This window comes from Zingiber officinale, chromosome 8B (assembly GCF_018446385.1).
Source record: "Zingiber officinale cultivar Zhangliang chromosome 8B, Zo_v1.1, whole genome shotgun sequence".
NCBI classification, from domain to species: Eukaryota; Viridiplantae; Streptophyta; class Magnoliopsida; order Zingiberales; family Zingiberaceae; genus Zingiber; species Zingiber officinale.
The window spans coordinates 70,755,374-70,776,959 of NC_056001.1; the positions used below are offsets into that span (position 1 = coordinate 70,755,374).

At 35.8% G+C, this 21,586-nt stretch overlaps 1 protein-coding gene across 2 annotated transcripts in view; it reads right to left on the reverse strand.

Moving 5' to 3' along the window:
* Positions 1-21,586, reverse strand: part of LOC122014354 — a 31,572-nt gene that overhangs the window by 380 nt on the left and 9,606 nt on the right. The window contains exons 7-23 of one of the 2 annotated variants that reach the window (XM_042570570.1): positions 15,128-15,205; positions 14,961-15,053; positions 14,754-14,873; positions 14,114-14,197; positions 13,731-13,946; positions 13,594-13,641; positions 12,219-12,473; positions 11,521-11,624; positions 11,135-11,379; positions 9,838-9,906; positions 9,701-9,765; positions 5,626-5,795; positions 5,451-5,529; positions 4,024-4,279; positions 1,532-1,577; positions 259-367; positions 15-77 (exon numbers count right to left, since the gene is read on the reverse strand). In XM_042570570.1, coding sequence (XP_042426504.1) covers positions 15-77; positions 259-367; positions 1,532-1,577; positions 4,024-4,279; positions 5,451-5,529; positions 5,626-5,795; positions 9,701-9,765; positions 9,838-9,906; positions 11,135-11,379; positions 11,521-11,624; positions 12,219-12,473; positions 13,594-13,641; positions 13,731-13,946; positions 14,114-14,197; positions 14,754-14,873; positions 14,961-15,053; positions 15,128-15,205 — 2,100 coding nt within the window. Of the gene's footprint in view, positions 1-14; positions 78-258; positions 368-1,531; positions 1,578-4,023; positions 4,280-5,450; positions 5,530-5,625; positions 5,796-9,700; positions 9,766-9,837; positions 9,907-11,134; positions 11,380-11,520; positions 11,625-12,218; positions 12,474-13,593; positions 13,642-13,730; positions 13,947-14,113; positions 14,198-14,753; positions 14,874-14,960; positions 15,054-15,127; positions 15,206-21,586 lie in introns of those variants that run through there. The other variant, XR_006120648.1, reaches the window with a different exon arrangement.

The following is a 21,586-nucleotide window of genomic DNA, read 5'->3' on the forward strand; positions in this document are numbered from 1 at the left end:
ATTCGATAAGTTACCTGATGAATCAGGACAGTAGATGGAGTCATCCCTGGCACGGTATTCACCTCTATCACCATGACCTGCCAATAGAATGATTAGGTAGGCATTGGAACGACAAACATGCATGCGTAAGCCCAAAAAGAACGAAAAAGAGCATAATATTGTTCCATTTACTTTTGGTGGGGTAAATGGTATGGTGTATCACAGTCCAAGTGATGATCTTTGAAGCAAACAGATTGGTGTAAAAACCAGAAGATTTACCTCCCCAGTGTGTACATTAACAAAGGCATCAATGCGTGAAAATCCTTCCAAATATAGAGTATTTGCTATTATTTCAACTCGCCGTTTACATGCTTCCAAGGCTTCTTCACTGTTAAAATTGACCAAACATTGAAGGTAAGAAGACCCTCAAGAACATTTTGTCTCATTATATAGAAAATGCATGAGTTTATTGCTAAGTAGGTATAGCTAGTGATATTAAGATCTTTTTTAGATCACTTTTAATTTTAATCGTGTAAACTAAAGTTCTCTTTGGTGTCTCTATCCTCATGCATCCAATAATTACAGAACTTATTAGTTGTATTTCAACATTTTCGTACCATTTTAATATATTTTCTCTCATTTAGATCTTATGGAACTGCAGATGCTTGATACAACTAAAAAGAAGGAAAAGTGCCTCAACTATTTGGGTTTTTGATATGTGGCACCTAATCAACTAAATGGTATAAGCTGGTTCTTAGCTGCTATTGTCGCTCACAAGGTTCTAAGAAGAAGTTAAAGGTTGGATGCTTTCACTTAAAAATCTGGTTGGCTGATAGTAAAAGGAAGTTAAAGGTTGGATGCTTTCACTTAAAAATCTGGTTGGCTGATAGTAAAAGGAAGTTAAAGGTTGGATGCTTCTACTTGAGAATCTGTCAGGTTTATAGTAAAAGGAGGTTTTGGTTTATTTTATTTTTAGTTTTGGTTAGATCATAGAAGATTCCAAGTAATGTCCACCTAACAAAAACTCATTTTAACTTTCGGTGTCAGTTTTAGACCTCCATTAATACCACTTCATATGGTCATCGAATATATACTAAAAAAAGAACCAATCTAAAATAGTTTTGAATAATAATAAAAAAAAGGGCAGCCCGGTGCACGAAGCTCCCGCTATGCGGAGTCCCGGGGAAGGATCCATTGTACGCAGCCTTACCCTGCTTTTTGCAAGAGGCTGTTTCCAGTGCATGTAATTTCCAATATATTATTTTATTTTTATCATCTTTAGAAAAAAAAAAGTTTGTGCCTGACAGTACGACTGGGTCAGAAAACCTTGACTGATCAGAATCCAATCAGATATCAACAGGGGATGGAGACTTTGAACCATGCTCCATAAACCATTTTATTTCTTTTCATCTGATTTCTCAATTATCATATAGATCTAAATTGTTAATCAAAGGGGCTAGAAATTTCATGTTTTATTATCAATTGTGCTAAACCGTGTCAATGTTTGGAAAAAAAAATTATAAGCAACTAAAAACAAGAGTTTCAGATTGACCTGATTATTGTTGCTGGAGGTGGTGTCAAATTGATGCCAGTACCACCTGCAAAATAAATGCATAGTCTAAGACCATCCACATCAGCTTCTCTATCCAAAATGCATAATTTAGGATAAAAAAGTTACTTTATTAAATTTGGATATCCACTTTTTAATACATCATATATCAGCTTCCCTATTTCTTCTATCTCCTCTATAATGTTTAGGGAATGGAATCCATTTCCTAAATTTAGAGAAGTACTATTCATAAATGCATAATTTAGGGAATCGATAGGGTAGCTGATGCAAAGAATTTTTAGCTACCTTATCCAAAATTTAAGGTAAAATATTTGAATAAGGTATCTGATGTGGATGCTCTAACAGTCCATTGTTGACAAAAATCATACGCCTGGTGCATATTCTAGAATAGCATGTTTGAGATGTACACTATTTGACCACTTTATAACCCAACAAATTAAAGTATATGCTGAGGACCAAACATAAATAAATGATCTTGTAGAAATGGTGATGCCTTTCAAGTTAAGAGAGAACCCTTACGCTTTGTTTGACTTAAATTACTAAGACCATAAAATTTTAAATGCGCACCAAAGAAATCACAAAAGACTTAAAGTCCTCCATTTTAGTTGTCTACTCTTTAACTCATTAAAGATAAATATCTCTTTGTTCGATAATAGATCTAAGAAATCTAAAGCTCTTGCACTAGTTTCCTATCAATTTGTCTAAAATATTCCCTTTCTTTTCTCATTGTTAAAATTATATGTTATGTCTAGATTTAGTTTTAATTGACTTAAAATTTTATGTTTCTTTATGATACCTGAAAATAGAAAATTGGAAAGTTTGATTTAAATTTATTGCATATTATTTGCAAATAGCATATATGAAAATCATGTCTTAAAGTGTCATGTTTGACTAGCATGTTTTGATATGTTTAGCAAAAGATTTTAAGTTAGGTATTTGCCTATGTTACTCATTTGTGCGTGAGTTTGCTGGGGCTTTGTAACATGCACATGAAAGTAACATGCATATGAAGTTCGTTGAACTTGTGAGTTGTGATGTTGACTAAGCGCGGCTCAAGGCTCAAGAGGTCCACTGGAGTGGAAATGGGTGATACGGGACATGCAAGGGACCACAGAAAGAGGAGATTAGAATTGTTAAGATAATTTTGACAGAAGTAGCTAGAGATGAACTTCATAGGTGAAGTGAAGAATGACATATAAAGCAAGTTGTGGGCTTGGTGCATCCAAGGGATTGAAGGACCTAGCGGGAGATGGACTCTTGGATGACATAAAACTGACACAACCAAAAGACTCTGAACTGTAAGAAATTGTGTTGACTTCTAATTTTGGTTTATGATTTCAAGTTAGACAAGCTTGATTCAGAGCCTTTGATGAGGGAACATGAATTCTAAGTTGTAGTCTAAGCATAAGCTTGATCTCGAAGGATTGTGACGGCTTATGAGGTGTAATTTAAGTAAAATCAGATATCCGATTCACTTATGTTTGTTCCAGATGTTTGTTTCAATCGACCGGGATACTTAGTCGATTGCCTGAGTTGACTCATGCGACTGTTAGACAAGATAAGATTGTATATCAGCTAGTTGAATTGATTGCATAGGTATCAACCAACTCATCATAGTTGAGACAATTGCATCATGGTGGAGACAATTGAATCATGATGGAGTTCGACTAAAAATAAATTGTTGGCAAATAAGCTCGTTGAGCGATAACATTATCTTATCTGAATAAGAGTCGAGTTGATTGATTCCAACCAAAAGTTATCTGAATGAGCCTCTACCTGAATGCTCCCTCATTACTATCCAGCCAACCAAGATGGACCACAATTGCAACATAGTATCCATTCTATAGATGGATCACAAATGTAGTTGTAGAAAGTAGAAACTAAGAAAAGTTAATGAAAACATGTTTAAGAATGCAATCCATGTCCAACATCCCTACCCTAACTAGACTGCACGAAATTGATTTGTCAGAAATGCTTACTTTACCAAAGTTAGTCAAGATGAGAGTACTGAGATGGAATTTCATGATTCCTATGAGAAACAAAGTAAAATATCTTTACTCATGGGGTCTAACCCTAATAAATGATCAAATAAGAAGACAGGTTAAAATGGTATGAACATGTACAATAAAACCTCTAGCTTCAATTAAAGTTAAAGATGTGAGTAGAGGATCGCCAAAAGGTAACTTTCCTTTTGAAAGTGATCGAAAGACCTGATTTACTGACCATATTGCATTACATAGTGCTTGACGATGAGATTAGATGCACATAACTGACTCCAAACAGATGGGACTACGGAGATTTTGTTGTTGTCAACTTGAAATACACATCCCTTATGATTGTCAATTTTTGTGCAAGAGAACATGATACAATTACTAACAACCTGATGATTATTAGTCTGACAGAAATTACAACAAATTCAAGTAAAAAACATATTTATCTTCAGGGTCAAAATATCACCAAATGAGAAACAGTACCTTGAAATTTCTCTTCAAGAGATAAAATGTCACCAGTTTCTTTGATAGTAATACTTGGACTAAGAGAGTGCATTTCACCACGTGTACCCATAACACCCACTGTCACTTCGATCCATCCAGTACGTTCTTCCCATATTAGGTGGCGAGCATTATTATCCACTGATTTTGATGAAACAATTATTTCATCTGTTTCAATAAAAGGCTCAAAAACTAATGATTGAGGAGGAGGGTTTGGCATTTCAATTACACCATGCCCCTAAAAGAGAAAACATTAGAATTTTTTAGACATCACAATTTGATTGCATAGGGAGTCAAAAATAGTTATCAGTTGGCATTACCAATCTACAAGATGTTTATTAATGAAGAATTGGGAACAGATAAATACAGTTATATCACATGATACTAGCAACATAAAATATATTTCTCAACTAAAGAAGTGGAACAATTAAGTATGGCTTGTAGACATGCTTTCATTGTTCCAGAAGAGGTGAAACAAGTTAAAACTATGAAACTGTTGCAGTTGGGCCGCCACAAGGGCCGCCCAAGAGGCCAAAGGTCGGGTCGTTACAATAAAAGACGCCTTTTATTGTAACAACCCGACCCTTTGGCCTCTTGGGCGGCCCTTGTGGTGGCCCAACTGGCGGCCCTTATGTCGTCGACCCATTTGGCGACCTCTAATGTCGTCGACCGACGACTCTTTGGCCGTGCCGTTACTCACTAAGACTTTCCACCCCTGGCCAATGGATTTTTGCCTCCCCCAGAATTCGAACTCTAGACCTCCAGGCTTAAGTACTAGAGTTTATGAATCCTGGTAGTCAAGTGAGCGCCTCTCACTTTGCTACCAGGATTCATAAACTCTAGTACTTAAGCGAGTACCAACAAGACAGCATATAGCTTTTGTGAGATATTCCATACTTCCTTTGAAATGCTAAATTTTCATTGTTCAAATACTGTAGAGGTTTGGAAGTTTACGTACTAAAATTTTATCTCTACAAAAACAAATGCTCGATATCCCTTATAGCTTATAGTGTCTGAATATGGTATCGCCAGTTTATAGCATGCAGCTGTATATGTTTGGCAAAGAAAAATTAGTTTAGTTACAAATATGGGGCATGACAAATAAGTTTGAAGTAGTTTCCATTTTTATCAAAATAAACTGGAAAAAAAAGCAGTTGTGTTAGTCCCAACTATTTGAGGCAAGTTGAAATAAACAGATAGAATATGAAATTATCACAATAGTGAATAATCTAGGAGAGGATACTTAGTAGTAGAAAAACCAAAATAAATGATGCCATGAACCTAGTGAATGTACATTGCAGGATTAGGAATAAAATCATAATTCTCAGGGCCAAAAATAGATATATAAGGAATTCTGGTACAAAGACCATAAAAGATAGGGGAAAGAAATTATGGTAGTTATTATCGACCTTTGACAGACTATTAGCTGGAAGCCGTGGCAGGGACTTTTGCAATGCATTTACATAGACTTTAAGATCTTCTCTGGAGCTGCAAAATATTATTTGATCATCAAAAAGCATAAGCGATTGTGAAGTTAATAGATCACCACCAAACTTTTAAGAGACAGTCCTGTAAGATATATACCGTAATCTAGCAACTCCAGTTGAGCATCCATCACGAGCTGGTTTGATGCATAATGATTCTGATTGAAGTTTAACTGTCAGATCTTGCCAGGTATCAGCTAAATTAGAATTTAATAATTCCTCTGTGCTCCTAACATCTTTGGGTATGGTAAGAACTCCCAAATTTGTCAACTGTATATTACAAAAAAAAAAAATGATGAGATATCAGCCTCACAATGAAGCTAAAGTTGTGCATTGATACCAAACTATAACGGAAGATGATTTCAAAAATATACATAAGGTTTAGAAGCCAGAAAATGTAGAGTTTGACAGCCAATTTCTTTTCATTTTGACAGGAAAAAATGCTGGAAAAATGATCCGAGAGGTGTGATATGACAATTTTTCCATACATAAGGTTTAGAAGCCAGACAATATAGAGTTTGACAGCCATTTTCTGTTCATTTGACAGGAAAAAATGCTGGAAAATGATGCACCAAGTGTGATAATGACAACTTTTCCTTTGAATGACTTGGAACATTGATTTTGAGCATCATTTAATACTTCTACGTTGCTATTCAAATCAAGATGTAATCAGTGTGATTAAGCTTGTTTACTTATTTATTGTATGCAAAGCATGGGTTATCAAGTTTTGAAGTTATAATTTATAAGGTTTGATGATGTTTCATATGAAGGCCAAATAGCATATTTCTCATTGTACTGAGGCATCAATGAGAAATTGTTGATGGCCTCCTTAATGTTCCAATCTCCTTTCAAGTTTGCCTCCTCCAAGTTGATTTTGACGTATATCTCTCATGTCATCCATCTTAGGATTATTTTTCTTTACAAGATTGCTTTTGTCTATCACCAGATCATGTAGTTTCCCAACTACTTCAAACTGGAAAGTACAGGGAAAAGTGTATTAACTTCTAGTTGAAAAGCTTAACATAAGGCTTTCTCCAATTGTAGATGAGGAAAACAGAAGATATATTCTGTAATGTGTAAAGTAATGGCACGATGAAAGATTATTTACCTGTGAAATTTGGAATTTATTGTGTGATAGAGACAAGTGACAAACTCCATCTATAAAAGCAGAAATAAAGATTCTAAATCTCCATTATTAATTTGACATGTCTTGGAAGATTAGAAACCTACTTGGGAAATGATATAAAGTTCATCAATTCCAAAGGGTTGAAGTCAAAAGTCAAAAGCTAGCATTAAATGTCCAATAATTCCAATGTGATTTATTTTCTCATGCTTGGAAAATTGTAGCATATTTATGAGTCTTTTTATTTTTTCTATGTGTCATTATGAGTCCTTTGTGTTTTCAATGAGTCCATCTACTAACATTTATGTAACTTAAGTCCTTTGTGAGTCCTAGTATAAATATATGTACTCCTGTAATGCTGGAATATGGAATAGATATAAAAGTTTTGAGAGTTCTCTTTGGTTGTGTGATACAATCTCCCTATAGTTCGATGCCTATGAACCCTTATGTGTGATACCTAAGTTTCTACAATTTTTCATACAATCTCCCTATGGTGTGATGGCTATGAACCCTTAGGTGTGATACCTAAGTTTCTACAATTTCTTTACCACTTCATTCCAGATTTCTACTTCCCAAACCACCCAACCCTCAATTTCCGTTTGTGCTTACATCATATTTGGTATCAAAGCTTAAGTTAATATGTCTACAAGATCCGGGAGGAGCTTTAGAGGAAAATTGACTGACGTGATGAGATACTTGTTTGCATGATGGAACAACTTGATGGCATGCAAATTCGTTTAAATAGTGTTGAAGTCATGATTTCTCAATCTAAAGGTGACTTAGTCCAAGGAGAGCAAGGAGAAACATCTCAGACAAACAACAACTTGATTCAAAAAGGGTTTCCAACACCTCAATAACAACAATCTTTTTTTGAGTGGGCTAGAGGATTTCTTAAAGCAAAAAATAATTACCAAGATGTTGTTGGAGATATCACAAAGAAGGTTCAAACTGAGGAGTTAGATTTCGAAGGAAAAGTGAACCCCACTTTATTTGTTGATTGGCTTGTAGCAATAGAAGAATATTTTGATTGGTACGGCATGTTAAATGATTGAAGAGTAAGGTTTGCTCGAATGAAGCTCGTGGGTTTAGCAAAAATATGGTGGAGTTGTGTTGAAGAAAACGTGAGGAGATTAGGGCAACCATCAATCAACTCATGGGAGGAGATGAAAGCTAAACTACGAAAGAAGTATTTGCTGACCAATTACTACGACAATTATGTGATCAACTTATTAATTTAAAGTAGAATCATTTATCTTTAGCTGAGTATATGCAGAAATTTGATGAGTTAAAGATCAGGAGCCAAATTGTTGAAGATCCTAGATAGACTCTTGCAAGGTTTAACACTGGATTGAGGTCTGTGACTCTATTTGGAGCAATATTATTCCAATGAAAGTAACTCATATACTTCCTGGGAGACCTTGGCTATATGATCGAGATGTGCATCATTATGGCAAGGAGAACACATACACTTTCATGTTCAACGACGAGAAAGTATTATTGAAACCAAAGAAATAAAGAAATACAAGAAAAGGCAAAGAATGCTACCAATAGTGGAAAATCTCTTCACATTCTGACCTGGAAAAATTTTCAGCAGCAGAGTAAAGAAAGTTCTATATATGCTCCCGAAGTTTCCTTATTTCCTCCGGAAATCACTATGTTATTAAATGACTTTTCTTATGTGGCTTCAGAAGAATGTGCCACCAATGTGTAAAATTCAACATGCTACTGATTTTGTACCAAGTTCACAACTACCCAATCTGGCAATATCTTCAACATTGAGGATCTTACTTTATATTCTGGATATGAATATGTTGTGGCAAGTAATGCACATAATGCTCGTTTGCCATCAAATGGAAGACATGACCCCTTTCTGAATACACATGGATTACTAATTATGAATTTCAATAGCTGAATAGAGACCTTTATGAAAGATTCCATGCTTTTAACTCGCCAAGGATGAGTTTTTCACACCTCGGGAGAGTTGATGGAGACGAGTGACAATCTCCATTAAAAGTCTATAAAAGAAAAAATAAAGATTCTAAAACTCCACTATTAATTTTACATGTCTTGGAAGATTATAAACATACTTGGGAAATGATATAAAGTTCATCAATTCCAAAGGGTTGAAGTCAAAAGCTAGCATTAAATGTCCAATAATTCCATGTGCTTTATTTTCCCATGCTTGGAAAATTGTAGCATATTTTTAAATCTTTTATGTTTCCTATGTGTCTTTATGAATCCTTTGTGTTTTCAACGAGTTCGTCTACTAGCATTTATGTTGTTTAGTCCTTTGTGAGTCCTAGTATAAATATGTGTACTGCTGTAATGCTGGAATATGGAATAGATACCAAAGTTTTGAGAGTTCTCTTTGGTTGTGTGATACAATCTCCTTATGGTGTGATGCCTAGGAACCCTTAGGTATGATACCTAAGTTTCTACATTTCTTTATACAATCTCCCTATGGTGTGATGCCTAGGAACCCTTAGGTATGATATCTAAGTTTCTACAATCTCTTTACCACTTCATTCCAGATTTTTACTCCCCAAACCACCCAACCCTCAATCTCCATTTGTGCTACATCAACCTGTCTATATTAGTTTGATATAAGGTTGAGGGTAAGGATGACTTCCTTTATCAACTCTCATTAAATCAGTATAACTAGCCAAACTGAATTTTCTGTTGCCTAACAAGTCAAGAATTGATTGATTAAATGACAAAAGTAATGGCACAATGAAAGATTAACACTTATGAACTTTGGAACTTTCTGTATCTTTATTGAAAAGCTATAAGTTTAGATACAAGGATATTTTCCTTTATTAAGCCCCAGTTGGATTTTTGGAGTAATATCACTTGCCAAGCTAGAAGTTCTGTTGTTAGCAAAATCTAACAGGTTTTGTTGATTGTGTCAGCAATTCCAGATTTCAGAACCTTAAGATAATAGGAAATCACTGTCAAAATATTGTTGGCAACAAAATTGAAGTTCAGAACTAAGGGAAAAAAAGTTTTTTAAACTAAAAGAAAATGCGTGCCACAAAATTAGACAGTATCATACATGACTAAGAGAAACAGATGTTTGCACTTTATCCATACAAACTTTAGAAGCAGATGGTCCAGGGCCTGCACGATTTAAAAACCCAGCTAAATGCCAAGAATAATGGTACAGCATAAGAACTGACAGAAATTTAATACCAGTATAGGGAACTCCTGCAGACTCTAACAAAGATTGGAGAGTGCCATCTTCACCAATTCCACCATGCACTGTTCAGAAAAGCTGGTTATGGTCAAAGGCTAAAGATAAAAAATCAATTTAAACAACAAAAAAAACCACGAATCTTAATCCCATGTTTGTTAATAAGATTAACACTTGGAATTTCAAGTTAAATGAAACAGTAGTACTTGATAGAAAATAGAGACAGAGAAAAGATACTTGAGAAAGATTAAAAACAATTGGGTTCTTGAAGATCTTTTAGATTAGTAAACTAAATGCTTCACACATGGGAATGGGACAAAGAAAGAGGAGTTTATGGTTACAATAACAAATCTGTATAGCATAATCACGAGTATTAGTCAATGATTATTTACAATTTAACTCGTCTAACCAGGGTAATGTCAAGACGGGTGTAGCCAAGTTGATACTTGGGCATAGCTTGCCACCAGAAATGTCAAGGGGGAAAGGAATAAAATATGCCTCATGACGACTGAAAAAAAAATGGACAAGTTTCTATTCTTCAAAATGACTTTGTTCAAGCATTTTTGAACAGCAATGCATGTTGAGATGGAAACTTAATTAAGAACAAATTGATAGAAGATGTTTCAATCATTATACTTTCAGTGGCTTTTGTGTTTAACTAGGTGTTCAAAATTCCAAAATTAAAATTCAATGGTCTATCAAGTTATTTTATATGGCTACTGTAAATACATCAAGGAACCTTGATATTTGATAGCATTATAAATATGAATTGCCAACGATAAGATTCAGTTTCGAGAGTCAAGGTAGCCCTCTTTTTGTACCAACAATTTCATAGAATAAAGATAAGCTAAGAAAATATTCATCCCAAAAACTCAAATTTAGTAATTCTTTTGCAGGAAAGTTGTAATTAAAATGATCGAACACCAATAGGAATTATTTGTGATGAATTGAAAATTGCAACCTGACAAATCTCAGTTGTCAAATTTAAAAATAATAGACAGAAAACTATCCTCATCAATGCAATTTGATGGAATATTGTGTATTCATTTTATTATTGCTAATCATATAAGATTATCCAAAGTCATCTTTGATAAACCAACAAAAAAAGTATCACTACTGTAGTATCTAAATGCGCAAAGTCAATTGTCCTTGTAAGCTTTTCAAGTATAGTAAACACTACCAAAGAAATCTAAACTGTTTATAAATGCATTAATGAATCACGTATCCACCATGTCATAAAGCGATACTTATTTATCTAGAATTAGTATTACTGCATATGCATGGTTCAGATCAGACCTGCAATAAAAACTATTGCCTGAGCTTCCTTAGCATGCTGGATCCAGTTTTCCAGTGTATAATTTGTAGGAAGTTCTTCAGTGATGTCAAAACCTGTAAACCAGTCATGTTTACTAAGTGCTTTGGCTAGTTCACTTGTAGCATTGTTGCGTAAATGAGAAGTCAATGAAGCCCTATCAGGTTCAATGGCTTCAATGCATGCTGCCAAAACTTCTTCTGTGGTATGGCGTAGGACGAGAGAATAACTGTTCAAGAACATAGGTTTTATTTAATTAGAATATATATATATATATATATATATATATTTGAAAAGAAGCAAATTATAAGAAAAGTTATCAGAGCAAGGTGAAGAACACAGGAGATGAGCTAAAAGAAAAGAAGCTTACGGCAAAGTCCAAACAGTTCGATAGTTCTCGTGTTGATTTACATCCCCATGCTGGGCAGATGCATAACCTCGTGCAGGTGCTAGCAGGCAAGGAATCACATCAAGCTGACCAAAAAGAAAAGTATCATGCTAGCTCAATAATGAGACTTGACATAGCAGGGGGAAAATGATAAATGCTTATGCTATATCCAAGAACAAAATTATGTAACCATTTCTTTCCCTATAAAACCTAAGCACCAAGTCACGGCTGTCACGCTGACAATTATCTGCCTTCTTGAAGGACTGAATGCTCTTTCTTATCTCCCCCAGTACATAGCCCTGGCTATATTACCATCTATGTACATGTTTTTATCTAAATACACAAGAGTTGGTAAATTGACAATCCATTCTCTAAAATAAATTCTCTGGAAATAGGTACCTAAATGCATCCATGAACTAAACATAGCATAGGATACAGAAAATGGGCATCCACGCAGGAAATATATTTAGTCAAAGGGACTAGAATGATGGAGGCAATTAAGTGAGTAGATACATCTATCTGGATACCACATAGGTAGTCCAAGTAAAATACAATCTGTTATAGTACGGTAAAAATTGTGATCCATGGCACTCATAGGAACAATTAGTTTACTAAAATACTGAACAAAAGATAATTCAATAGGTCAACAGGTGTCAAGTAGCAGTAAGTTAGGAATTTACATCATCATAACCTTGCAAGTTGAGCCAAACATTTGTTCCGCTCATCAGCGATACTTGACGCTCTGAGGTTTCTCCTCCAAAAAGAACAAAAACCTTCCGACGACCCTGGGACTTGGAAGGAATGTTGCGCAAACGAGCAGAATGCAACCTTCTAGCTAAAGTGTTCCATACACTGCTGCAAGATTTGAGAGAAGGAAATCGCGAACAAGCATGCTGAATAACAGTCCGTAGAATATTTGAATGAGAGAACCCAACCTATATAAGTTAAAAAATGGTCATTGGAAGATAGACATACGAAACCCATGGTTAAATAATATTGAATTTAACTCCAGAAGTCTGCAGAACAGAAGTGCAAAGTTTAAATATTGTTCAATGCTAGAGTGTTGGTCCCTTTGGAATGGTATAGTTTCAGTACCACGTTGTGCTAACATTAGGCACACTTTCAAGCATTCGAAGATCAACTCAAATAAGTTTTCATTATATAGTCTTATCCTACTTACCTTGGTTACATTTAAATATAGCCTATAACAATTACACACTCAATTAAATTAAAATTTTAGAGCAATAAATTATAAAAATATAATAATTATGAAGATTAATAATTCTAATTTACTAATATCAAAATTACTAAATTTTCAAAAAAAAAATGCTAAAATGAATGTTGTGCATTGGATGAGTGCACTAGTCCACGTAATATTTTAGTGAGATTAACCTCATAATTTTTCAAGAACTAAATTGAATAATACTTCGAAAACATTTGATACTGAAATTAGTTAAATATATCTCAGAACCACTAGGAGTTGGAAGTGGAATTGAAAGAAGTATAAGATATTGATATATCTCAATTTCACCTTCCCATTTTTTATAGTATTTGATCTCTTCCCTATGCTCAACATACAAAATTGAAGGATGTCAGAAGAGAGTCCTAAATCGGCCAATTTCAGATGATACTAGTCAAGCCAAGGCATGTCTCTATCGGTACCACCAGAATGACACTGACATAGGTGACACAGTGACATTGGTTTACCCATGCCAACATAATATCAGTGCCAGAACCAGACGTCTTGATTGTGCTTACTAACATTGATTGACTGACTCTTGGAACCATGAAAGAGTGAAAAGATTCTATCATTCCTTTCTTAATTTTTCTATTTTGCTGTTATAAATGATAATCCATATTATGTCAACTCTAGTGGTAAGAATACAATTCTGCAGTCACCATAATCTCTAGTTTGAGGTTTTTATGTGTACTTCTTTAGGGCCATTTTGATAACATATTTCATTTCCAGCGTATAGTCTTCTAGGCATATTTTAAAGTTTTGTCAGATTACAGATATCTGGTTCTTGTATTTACAGGAGGCAAGATAGTATATACCTTTGAGGCTTGCTGAAATAGGAAGCTAGTTTGCTCCATGCCACTTACCTGAATTCAATGAACAACTATCACTGCCATAGCAAGTAGCAAAATGAAACAAGCCTTGTGAGCTCAGTTATCAAAATATTCTCACATACCAAGTTAATATCAGTGAAAAGGATGGTACCAGATTCAGTTAGTCCAAACTTAATATCCTTTCCCAGAGTTGGAATCAAATTAACATGATTGGGCAAAAACCAACCATCAATTCTGGCAAAGTCACGGAGACCAAAAGATTGAAAGAGCATCGATGCCCCTTGCCTTATGCATTCAATTACATGGATTGGAAACCGTGGAGGGGTGTAATAAGCAACCTGCACAAGAGACAACCTCATAAGTAATCTTACAAAAAATTTAGAATGAATTCATTATTCAATTCAGTGTAAATCAAACCGTTCAGCCAAAAGGCAACAATGTACAAAGAGATTACAAAACAACATTAACATTAAGAAAAGATTAAAAAAAAATGCTGCAAACTTACTTGCTGTGTTGGAAGATACTTCCTCCTGTAATTAAAGATGACATCTTCAGAAGCATCAGGTTTGGCCAAAATTTGAAGATCCACCTCACATTCAATAACAACAATACACATACCATTGTTAATTGACCTATTCCTTTTGGCAATACCCAAACTAATTTCTAAATATCTCTAATTCAGCAAATGGTGTCACCCAAGTTTTAATGGAAAAAAGGTACAAGATGCCACTTAAGAATCTGAGGGGACTGATAAAGCACGTTAGGCTTAGAGGAAGGTTTCACATGCAAGCATGTGAAACCTTATTAAGGTAAGTACATGGATAAGTTAAGGAATTTATATGTTTAGCTTTCCTAGTTAGACAAGTAGATTTGACAATGGATCTTGATGTGGATGCATCTCAATAAAAAAATGTGCAACTCTTCATTACAGGATTTAACTTGTCAGGAACAAACATTTCATGACAGTAGTAACATCTCCCAAGATCTGTCAAATAATACTCAATATTCTGGATGTTATAATTGACAATAAAAAATTTTACATACTCTTGAGAGAAAAATATCACTGTCATTCAGATTTCCAGGTATCTTAAATAAACATAATAACCAAAAAGTTTTATCTAAGAAAAGCAAGGGCGTTGACTTACTTCAGTTGGAAGTAAAACAATTGGCTTGACATCATTATCCATTCCAACATCAATGACAATTGCTGTAAATTCAATCCCTCCTTCAAGAAAAACTTCAACAAGGACTTTATCATCAATGCCCTGCCACAGATAAACTCAGGTTAAGGAAGGAAATACATGTTCTTCATATCATATATTTACTGCAACAGAGAATCAGAAACAAATTACCTCTTTTATTATGTTAACTGCCTTTTCAATGGCATCATCAATACCATAAGCAACAACAACACCTATGCTTGATCCAGCAAGAGTGGGCTTCACCTAAAACACATGGTGTATAGAAAACTTGTATTACATGTCTGTACATTCTTGTACAAAAAAAATCATTGGCTTACCACAACTTTTCCTTTTTCCTGGTCCAAGAAATTTCTTTCAAACCATTGTTCCATTTCATCCCTATTTGGTTGAGTTGCCTAAATTTGCATATGAAAAAAGAAAACATATTAAGAGAATCCATTCCACTGAAGCAACCTATCACGGAGTCTATCAGAAATAGAAACAGGCTAGAACCTTGGAACTGCATTTACCAATCAAAATGTAGTTAGAGAATCATAAATAAAAGTTTACAGATGAGATGCACAGGAGCAATTTAACTGAATAATTTATTTAGGACAAACTTCTAAATATGAATTCTATAGAACATTGATATAGAATCCCTAAATGTGCATAGTGATAATCTTCATTCATTATGAGAATAAGTTATAACTATTGGTGTAATTTCCTTAGGTCAAGGTTGACCAATTTGACTAAGCTTGAGCTAGCTCAAGCTTGAATCTTGATGTTTGAGTTTGATAAAAAGGCAGTCCGGTGCACGAAGCTCTCGCTATGAGGAGTCCCGGAGAAAGATTCATTGTGCGCAGCCTTATCCTGCTTTTTACAAGAGGCTGTTTCCAGGATTCGAACGCATGACCTTTTGGTCACAAAGTAACAACTTTACCGTTGCGCCAAGGCTCCCCTCATGTTTGAGTTTTGATATTTGACAATATATGGAGATTGATGGTCAAGTTTGACCGGAAGTTAAGTAGGTAGGATGACCGGATACTTGACTGAGAAGTTCTAACTGGAGGTTAGGCGAGAGCAAGTCCAATGGGAAGATTGGTAAAAGATGAAAATTCAAGTGGATCGGTGTTAACTTAACACTTGGCGTGGAAAGTCCCAACAATGAGGAAGTCCTGGTGAATGAAGCCTAGCAGTTTAGGAACATCCTAGTGAGTGAAGCTCGGTGATGGAAAGTCCTGGTGAGTGAAGTCAAGCAGTTGGAAAATTCTGGTGAGTGAAGGCAGATAAAAAGCCCTAGTGAATGAAGCTAGGCAGGTAAAAAATTCTGGTGAGTGAAGTAAGGTGAAAAGCCCTAGTGAGTGAAGCTAAGCAGAAGGGAAGTCTTGTGAGTGTAGACAGATGAAAAGCCCTAGTGAATGAAGCTAGGCAGGTGAAAAATCCTGGCGAGTGAAGCCAGGTGAAAAACCCTAGTGAGTGAAGCTAAGCAAAAGGGAAGTCTGGTGAGTGAAGAAAGACAGTGAAAATCTAGATGGGTCAAGGCTGCCTGGACACCTAGTGTTTGTCACTTCCGGAAGGCCCAATTACAAGACTTTAGGCAAAGCGTTTCAAGGAAGCGCTAAATGGGCTAATCAAAGAATATTGGGCTGACTATGAGTAAGGAGAGACCAAGATAATCCCAATTCCTAGTCATGGCCTAATCCACATAATCGGGCGTATCCATCCATGACTCGGCCGCGCTTAATGGAAGAACACTAATAAGCATGGAAACTCGTTCATGCATGAAGACTTAAGTATTTTAGATTCATGTGACTTGGGACTCTAATTGTGCATGCATTTATTTTATTTTGGGTTCCTAGATAACTTTCACGAGACATGGGATATTGGGACTCTAGTTATGCATGCATTTATTTTGTTTTGGGTTCCTAGATAACTTTCATGAGGCATGGGATATTGGGACTCTAATTATGCATGCATTTAATTTGTACTCTTTCTTGTTCACTCCCATTATATAAGGGAGAGACATCTTCATATGAAGTAACTTAGTTTTGGTGAGATTTCTGTGCTTTCTTAGTTCTTGAAAGGATTCTGAACTTATCGAGTTTACTCTCGTGGTGTTCAACCCATTAAAACTCATCACCCTTGGTGTGGCGTTTCATTTTCCTTCGTAGGCTTGGTTCGTGCCGATTCTTGATTTACGGGTCAAGACTCACACTCTTGTCTTCTAGTTCTTGGGGGTTCTATCCATCGTTGTCTCGGGTTCTATCACATTTGTTGGTGGGGTTCGTATCATCTGGTATCAGAGCTTTGGTTCAAAGGCAAGTGCTAAATCTATCTTTACTTGCTATTCTTCAAAAAAAAAAAATGGTCAGCAAAAAAAAAAAAGAAACGAAAGAAAACTCAGCCAAAAAAAAAGAAGCTGCTTGTGCAAATCAAAGTGATTATCTTCAACAATCCATTTCTTGTTTCCCTTACTCTCAAACTTCTACTCTTTCATTTTTCTCTTAAAATTCTATCATCATAAGCTTCGGTGGTATGTGTTGAATTGTTATGTGATATTCCGATTTATTCTAGAGTTTGATTAAGAACTATGAGATATCATTAATTGAGAGTCTACCACCCAAACGTGAGTTGAGTGCTTGTGAGGTTTTCTTTTATTTTATGTAGACATGTCCAACAACCAGGAGGATGGAGCAAATGAGGGGGAGCAAATGAGGGGGTTAGGTGACTTCCGAACCTGCAACTACAAGCATTGATGGGGAAATGCAACGAATGATGAGGGCTGAATTAGAATCTATCCATAAGAGGTTGGATCGAGTGGAGGATGAGACACCAAGAAGACATCAACAAGACCGTTCTACTATACCACAACAAAGACATGCTCAAGGGGTTGATGTCGAAGAAGATGAAGAGCTAGTGGAAGACTTTTATGAGCAAAATGACAACCGAGGCAGGATTGGATATTGAGGAGATAGAAACGGGCCTAGAAGAAATAATGATTTAGGAGGGATTAAGCTGAAGATTCCAACCTTCCAAGGGAGAAATGACCCAGAAGCTTACTTGAATGGGAAACTAAGATGGAAATGTTGTTTGACTGTCATGATTTTTCAGAGCTTAAAAAGGTGAAGTTAGCTGTCATTGAATTCACTAATTATGCTATTATTTGGTGGGATCAAGTAGTGATGACTCAGAGAAGGAATAGAGAGCAACCTGTATCCATTTGAGAGGAGATGAAAGTGCTGATGAGAAGGAGGTTTGTACCCAACCATTATTATAGAAGCTTATATCAGCGACTTCAAAGGTTATCTCAAGGCTCCAAAAGTGTGGATGAATATTTCAAGGAGATGAAGTTGTCCATGATGCGAGCTAATGTCGATGAAGATCGGGAAGCCACCATGGCCAGGTTTTTACATGGTTTAAACATAGAAATTACTGATATTGTTGAATTGCAGCATTATGTAGAGCTATCGGACATGGTTCACCAAGCACTAAAAGTGGAAGAACAACTCAAGCGGAAAGGATTGGCTAGGAAGGGACAACCAATAACTACTAACGGCACGTGGCAGACAACTCCAAGAAAGGAAGAACAACTGCAAAATAAGCCAAAGTTTGAACCCTTCAAAAAGCCCAAACCCGCAACATCTGCTACTCAAGGTAATTGCGAGTTCTTTTCTTCCAAAACTCATGATATCAAGTGTTTTAAATGTCAAGGACATGGCCATATAACCAGTCAATGTGTAAACAAAAGGGTGATGGTAATAAACGCCCAAGGTGAACTTGAGTCAGAAGATGAGGATGAAATGGTTGAAGAAGTGCCACAAAAGGAGGACAGTGATGATGAGCAACATGCTGTTGTTGGAGACTCAATCTACAAGCTAAGGAAGAAGAAGATAATCAACAGGAGAACTTGTTTCATACTCGTTGTTTTGTCAATAACAAGGTTTGCAGTGTTATTATCAATGGGGAGAGTTGTACCAATGTGGCAAGTATTGATACCTACTCGGAAACATTCGCGTCCTTATCAACTCCAGTGGCTAAACTATTGTGGTGAAATCAAGGTAACAAAGCAAGTCATGGTAGCAATTTCCATTGGCAAATATGAAGATGAGCTGTTGTGTGACGTAGTTCCTATGCATGCATGTCATCTATTATTGGGGAGACCTTAGCAATTTGATCGAAAGGTAACACATAATGGCCTTATAAATAGTTTTACTCTGAAGGGGCAACCTATTATTCTTATACCATTGACTCCAAGACAAGTTATGGAGGATCGGTTGAGATTATAAAAAGTAAATGAAAAGAAGAGAGGAAAAGAAATTGAGGGGAAAAAATTGAGAGAAAAGAAATTGAGGGAAAAAAAGATTGAGAGAAAAGAAAATGAGAGGAAAGGGCCAAAAGGAGTGGGAAAGGAAAAAAAAAGAAGAGAGAAAGAAAAATAGCTTTTATGCAAAAAAAAAGAAAAAAAAAAAAAGTGAGATCAAACGAGCTTTGTTTTCAAATCAGCCACTCCTTATCCTTTTGTATAAGGAGGCACTCTTGAGCACTAACGACCTTAACGATTCTTTGCCTAGTGTTATTGTTTCTCTCTTACAGAATTCGAGATGGGTTTTTCTGAAGAGGTTCCGCATGATTTACCTCTGATTAGAGGAATTGAGCACCAAATCGACTTCTTACCCGGTGCATCCATTCCAAATCGACCTGCCTATAGAAGCAATCCGGAGGAAGCAAAGGAACTTCAGAGGCAAGTTAATGAAATATTGAAGAAGGGGTATGTTCGAGAAAGCATGAGTCCTTGCGCCGTGCCTGTACTACTAGTTCCGAAAAAGGATGGAACATGAATGATGTGTGTGGATTGTCGAGCCATCAACAACACGGTAAAGTATCGCCATCCAATTCCTAGGATTGATGATATACTTGATGAATTGCATGGTTCTTGTGTGTTCACAAAAATTGATCTTAGGAGTGGGTATCATTAGATTAGGATAAAAGAAGGTGATGAATGGAAAACTGGTTTTAAAACTAACCATGACTTATATGAATAGTTAGTAATGCCTTTTGGTTTAACTAATGCTCCTAGCAGTTTTATGTGTTCGATGAACCATGTTTTACGTACTTTCTTAGGTAGATTTGTAGTTGTATATTTTGATGATATTTTGATTTATAGCAAAAACTTATAAGAGCATGTGACACATTTAAAGTCAGTTTTGAGTGTGTTAAAAGAAAGAGAAGTTTTTTGTTAACCTCAATAAATGCTCCTTTTGTACCGAGAAAATTGTGTTTCTTGGTTTTGTTGTTAGTGTTAAAGGCGTTGAGATGGATGAGGAAAAGGTGAAAGCAATCCAAGAGTGGTCAACACCGACAACAATTAGCCAAGTGAGGAGTTTCCATGGTTTGGCCAGCTTCTATAGATGGTTTGTTCGTGATTTTAGCAATATTACAGCTCCTCTTACTAAAGTCATCAAGAAAAGTGAGTCATTCAAGTGGGGAGAGGAGCAAGAGAGGGCATTCAACACTTTGAAACAAAAGCTAAGTTCTGCTCCTTTACTAATCCTACCAAATTTTTCTAAAACCTTTGAAATTGAATGTGATGCTTCTGGTGTTAGTATAGGTGCTGTGCTTATGTAGGAGATGAGACTCATTGCTTACTTCAGTGAGAAGTTGAGTGGAGCGACTCTCAACTATCACACATATGACAAGGAGATGTATGCGTTTGTGAGAGCATTGGAGACATGGCAACATTACCTATGGCCAAAAGAATTTGTGATTCACACAGATCATCAATCTCTAAAGCATTTAAAGAGCCAACATAAGTTGAACCGACGCTATGCTAAATGGGTGGAATTCATTGAGACATTTCCTTATGTAATTAAATACAAGCAAGGATAAGAGAATGTGGTTGCTGATGCATTATCTCGAAGACATGCTTTACTTTCAACTTTAGATACGAAATTACTTGGATTTGAATATATCAAGGATTTATATACTAACAATGCTGATTTTTCTGATGTGTTCAAAGCATGTGATAAGGTTGCATTTGGTAAGTTCTATATGCATGATGGGTTTTTATTTTGTGAAAATAGATTGTGTGTGTCTATGTGTTCGCTGCGTGAATTGTTTACTATGGAAGCCCATGGTGGTGGCTTGATGCGTCATTTTAGCATTACTAAGACTTTAGGGGTTTTACAGGATTATTTCTTTTGGCCTCATATGAAACGTGACGTGGAGAGAATTTGTGAGAAGTGCATCACTTGCAAACAAGCTATGTCTAAATTGAAACCCCATGGCTTGTATGCTACTTTGCCTATACCTAGTGAACCTTGGACTGATATTTCAATGGACTTTGTTTTGGGATTACCTCGGATCAAGAGGAGGAGAGATTCAATTTTTGTTGTGGTGGATAGGTTTTCCAAAATGGCGCATTTCATTCCATGTCATAAAACTGATGATGCATCGCATATAGCTGAATTGTTAGGTTACATGACATGCCTAGGACCATTGTCTTTGATAGGGATGCAAAATTTTTGAGTTATTTTTGGAAAACTTTGTGGGGGAAATTAGGAACTAAATTGTTATTCTCTACTACTTGTCACCCCCAAACTGATGGGCAAACTGAAGTGGTCAATCGAACTTTGTCCTTTTTACTCCGTGCGATTATTAACAAGAATTTGAGAATATGAAAAGATTGTCTATCTCATGTTGAATTTGCTTACAATAGGAGCATACATTTTGCGACTTAATTTTCTCCATTTGAAATTGTTTATGGTTTCAATCCTTTGTCACCATTAGATTCGATTCCT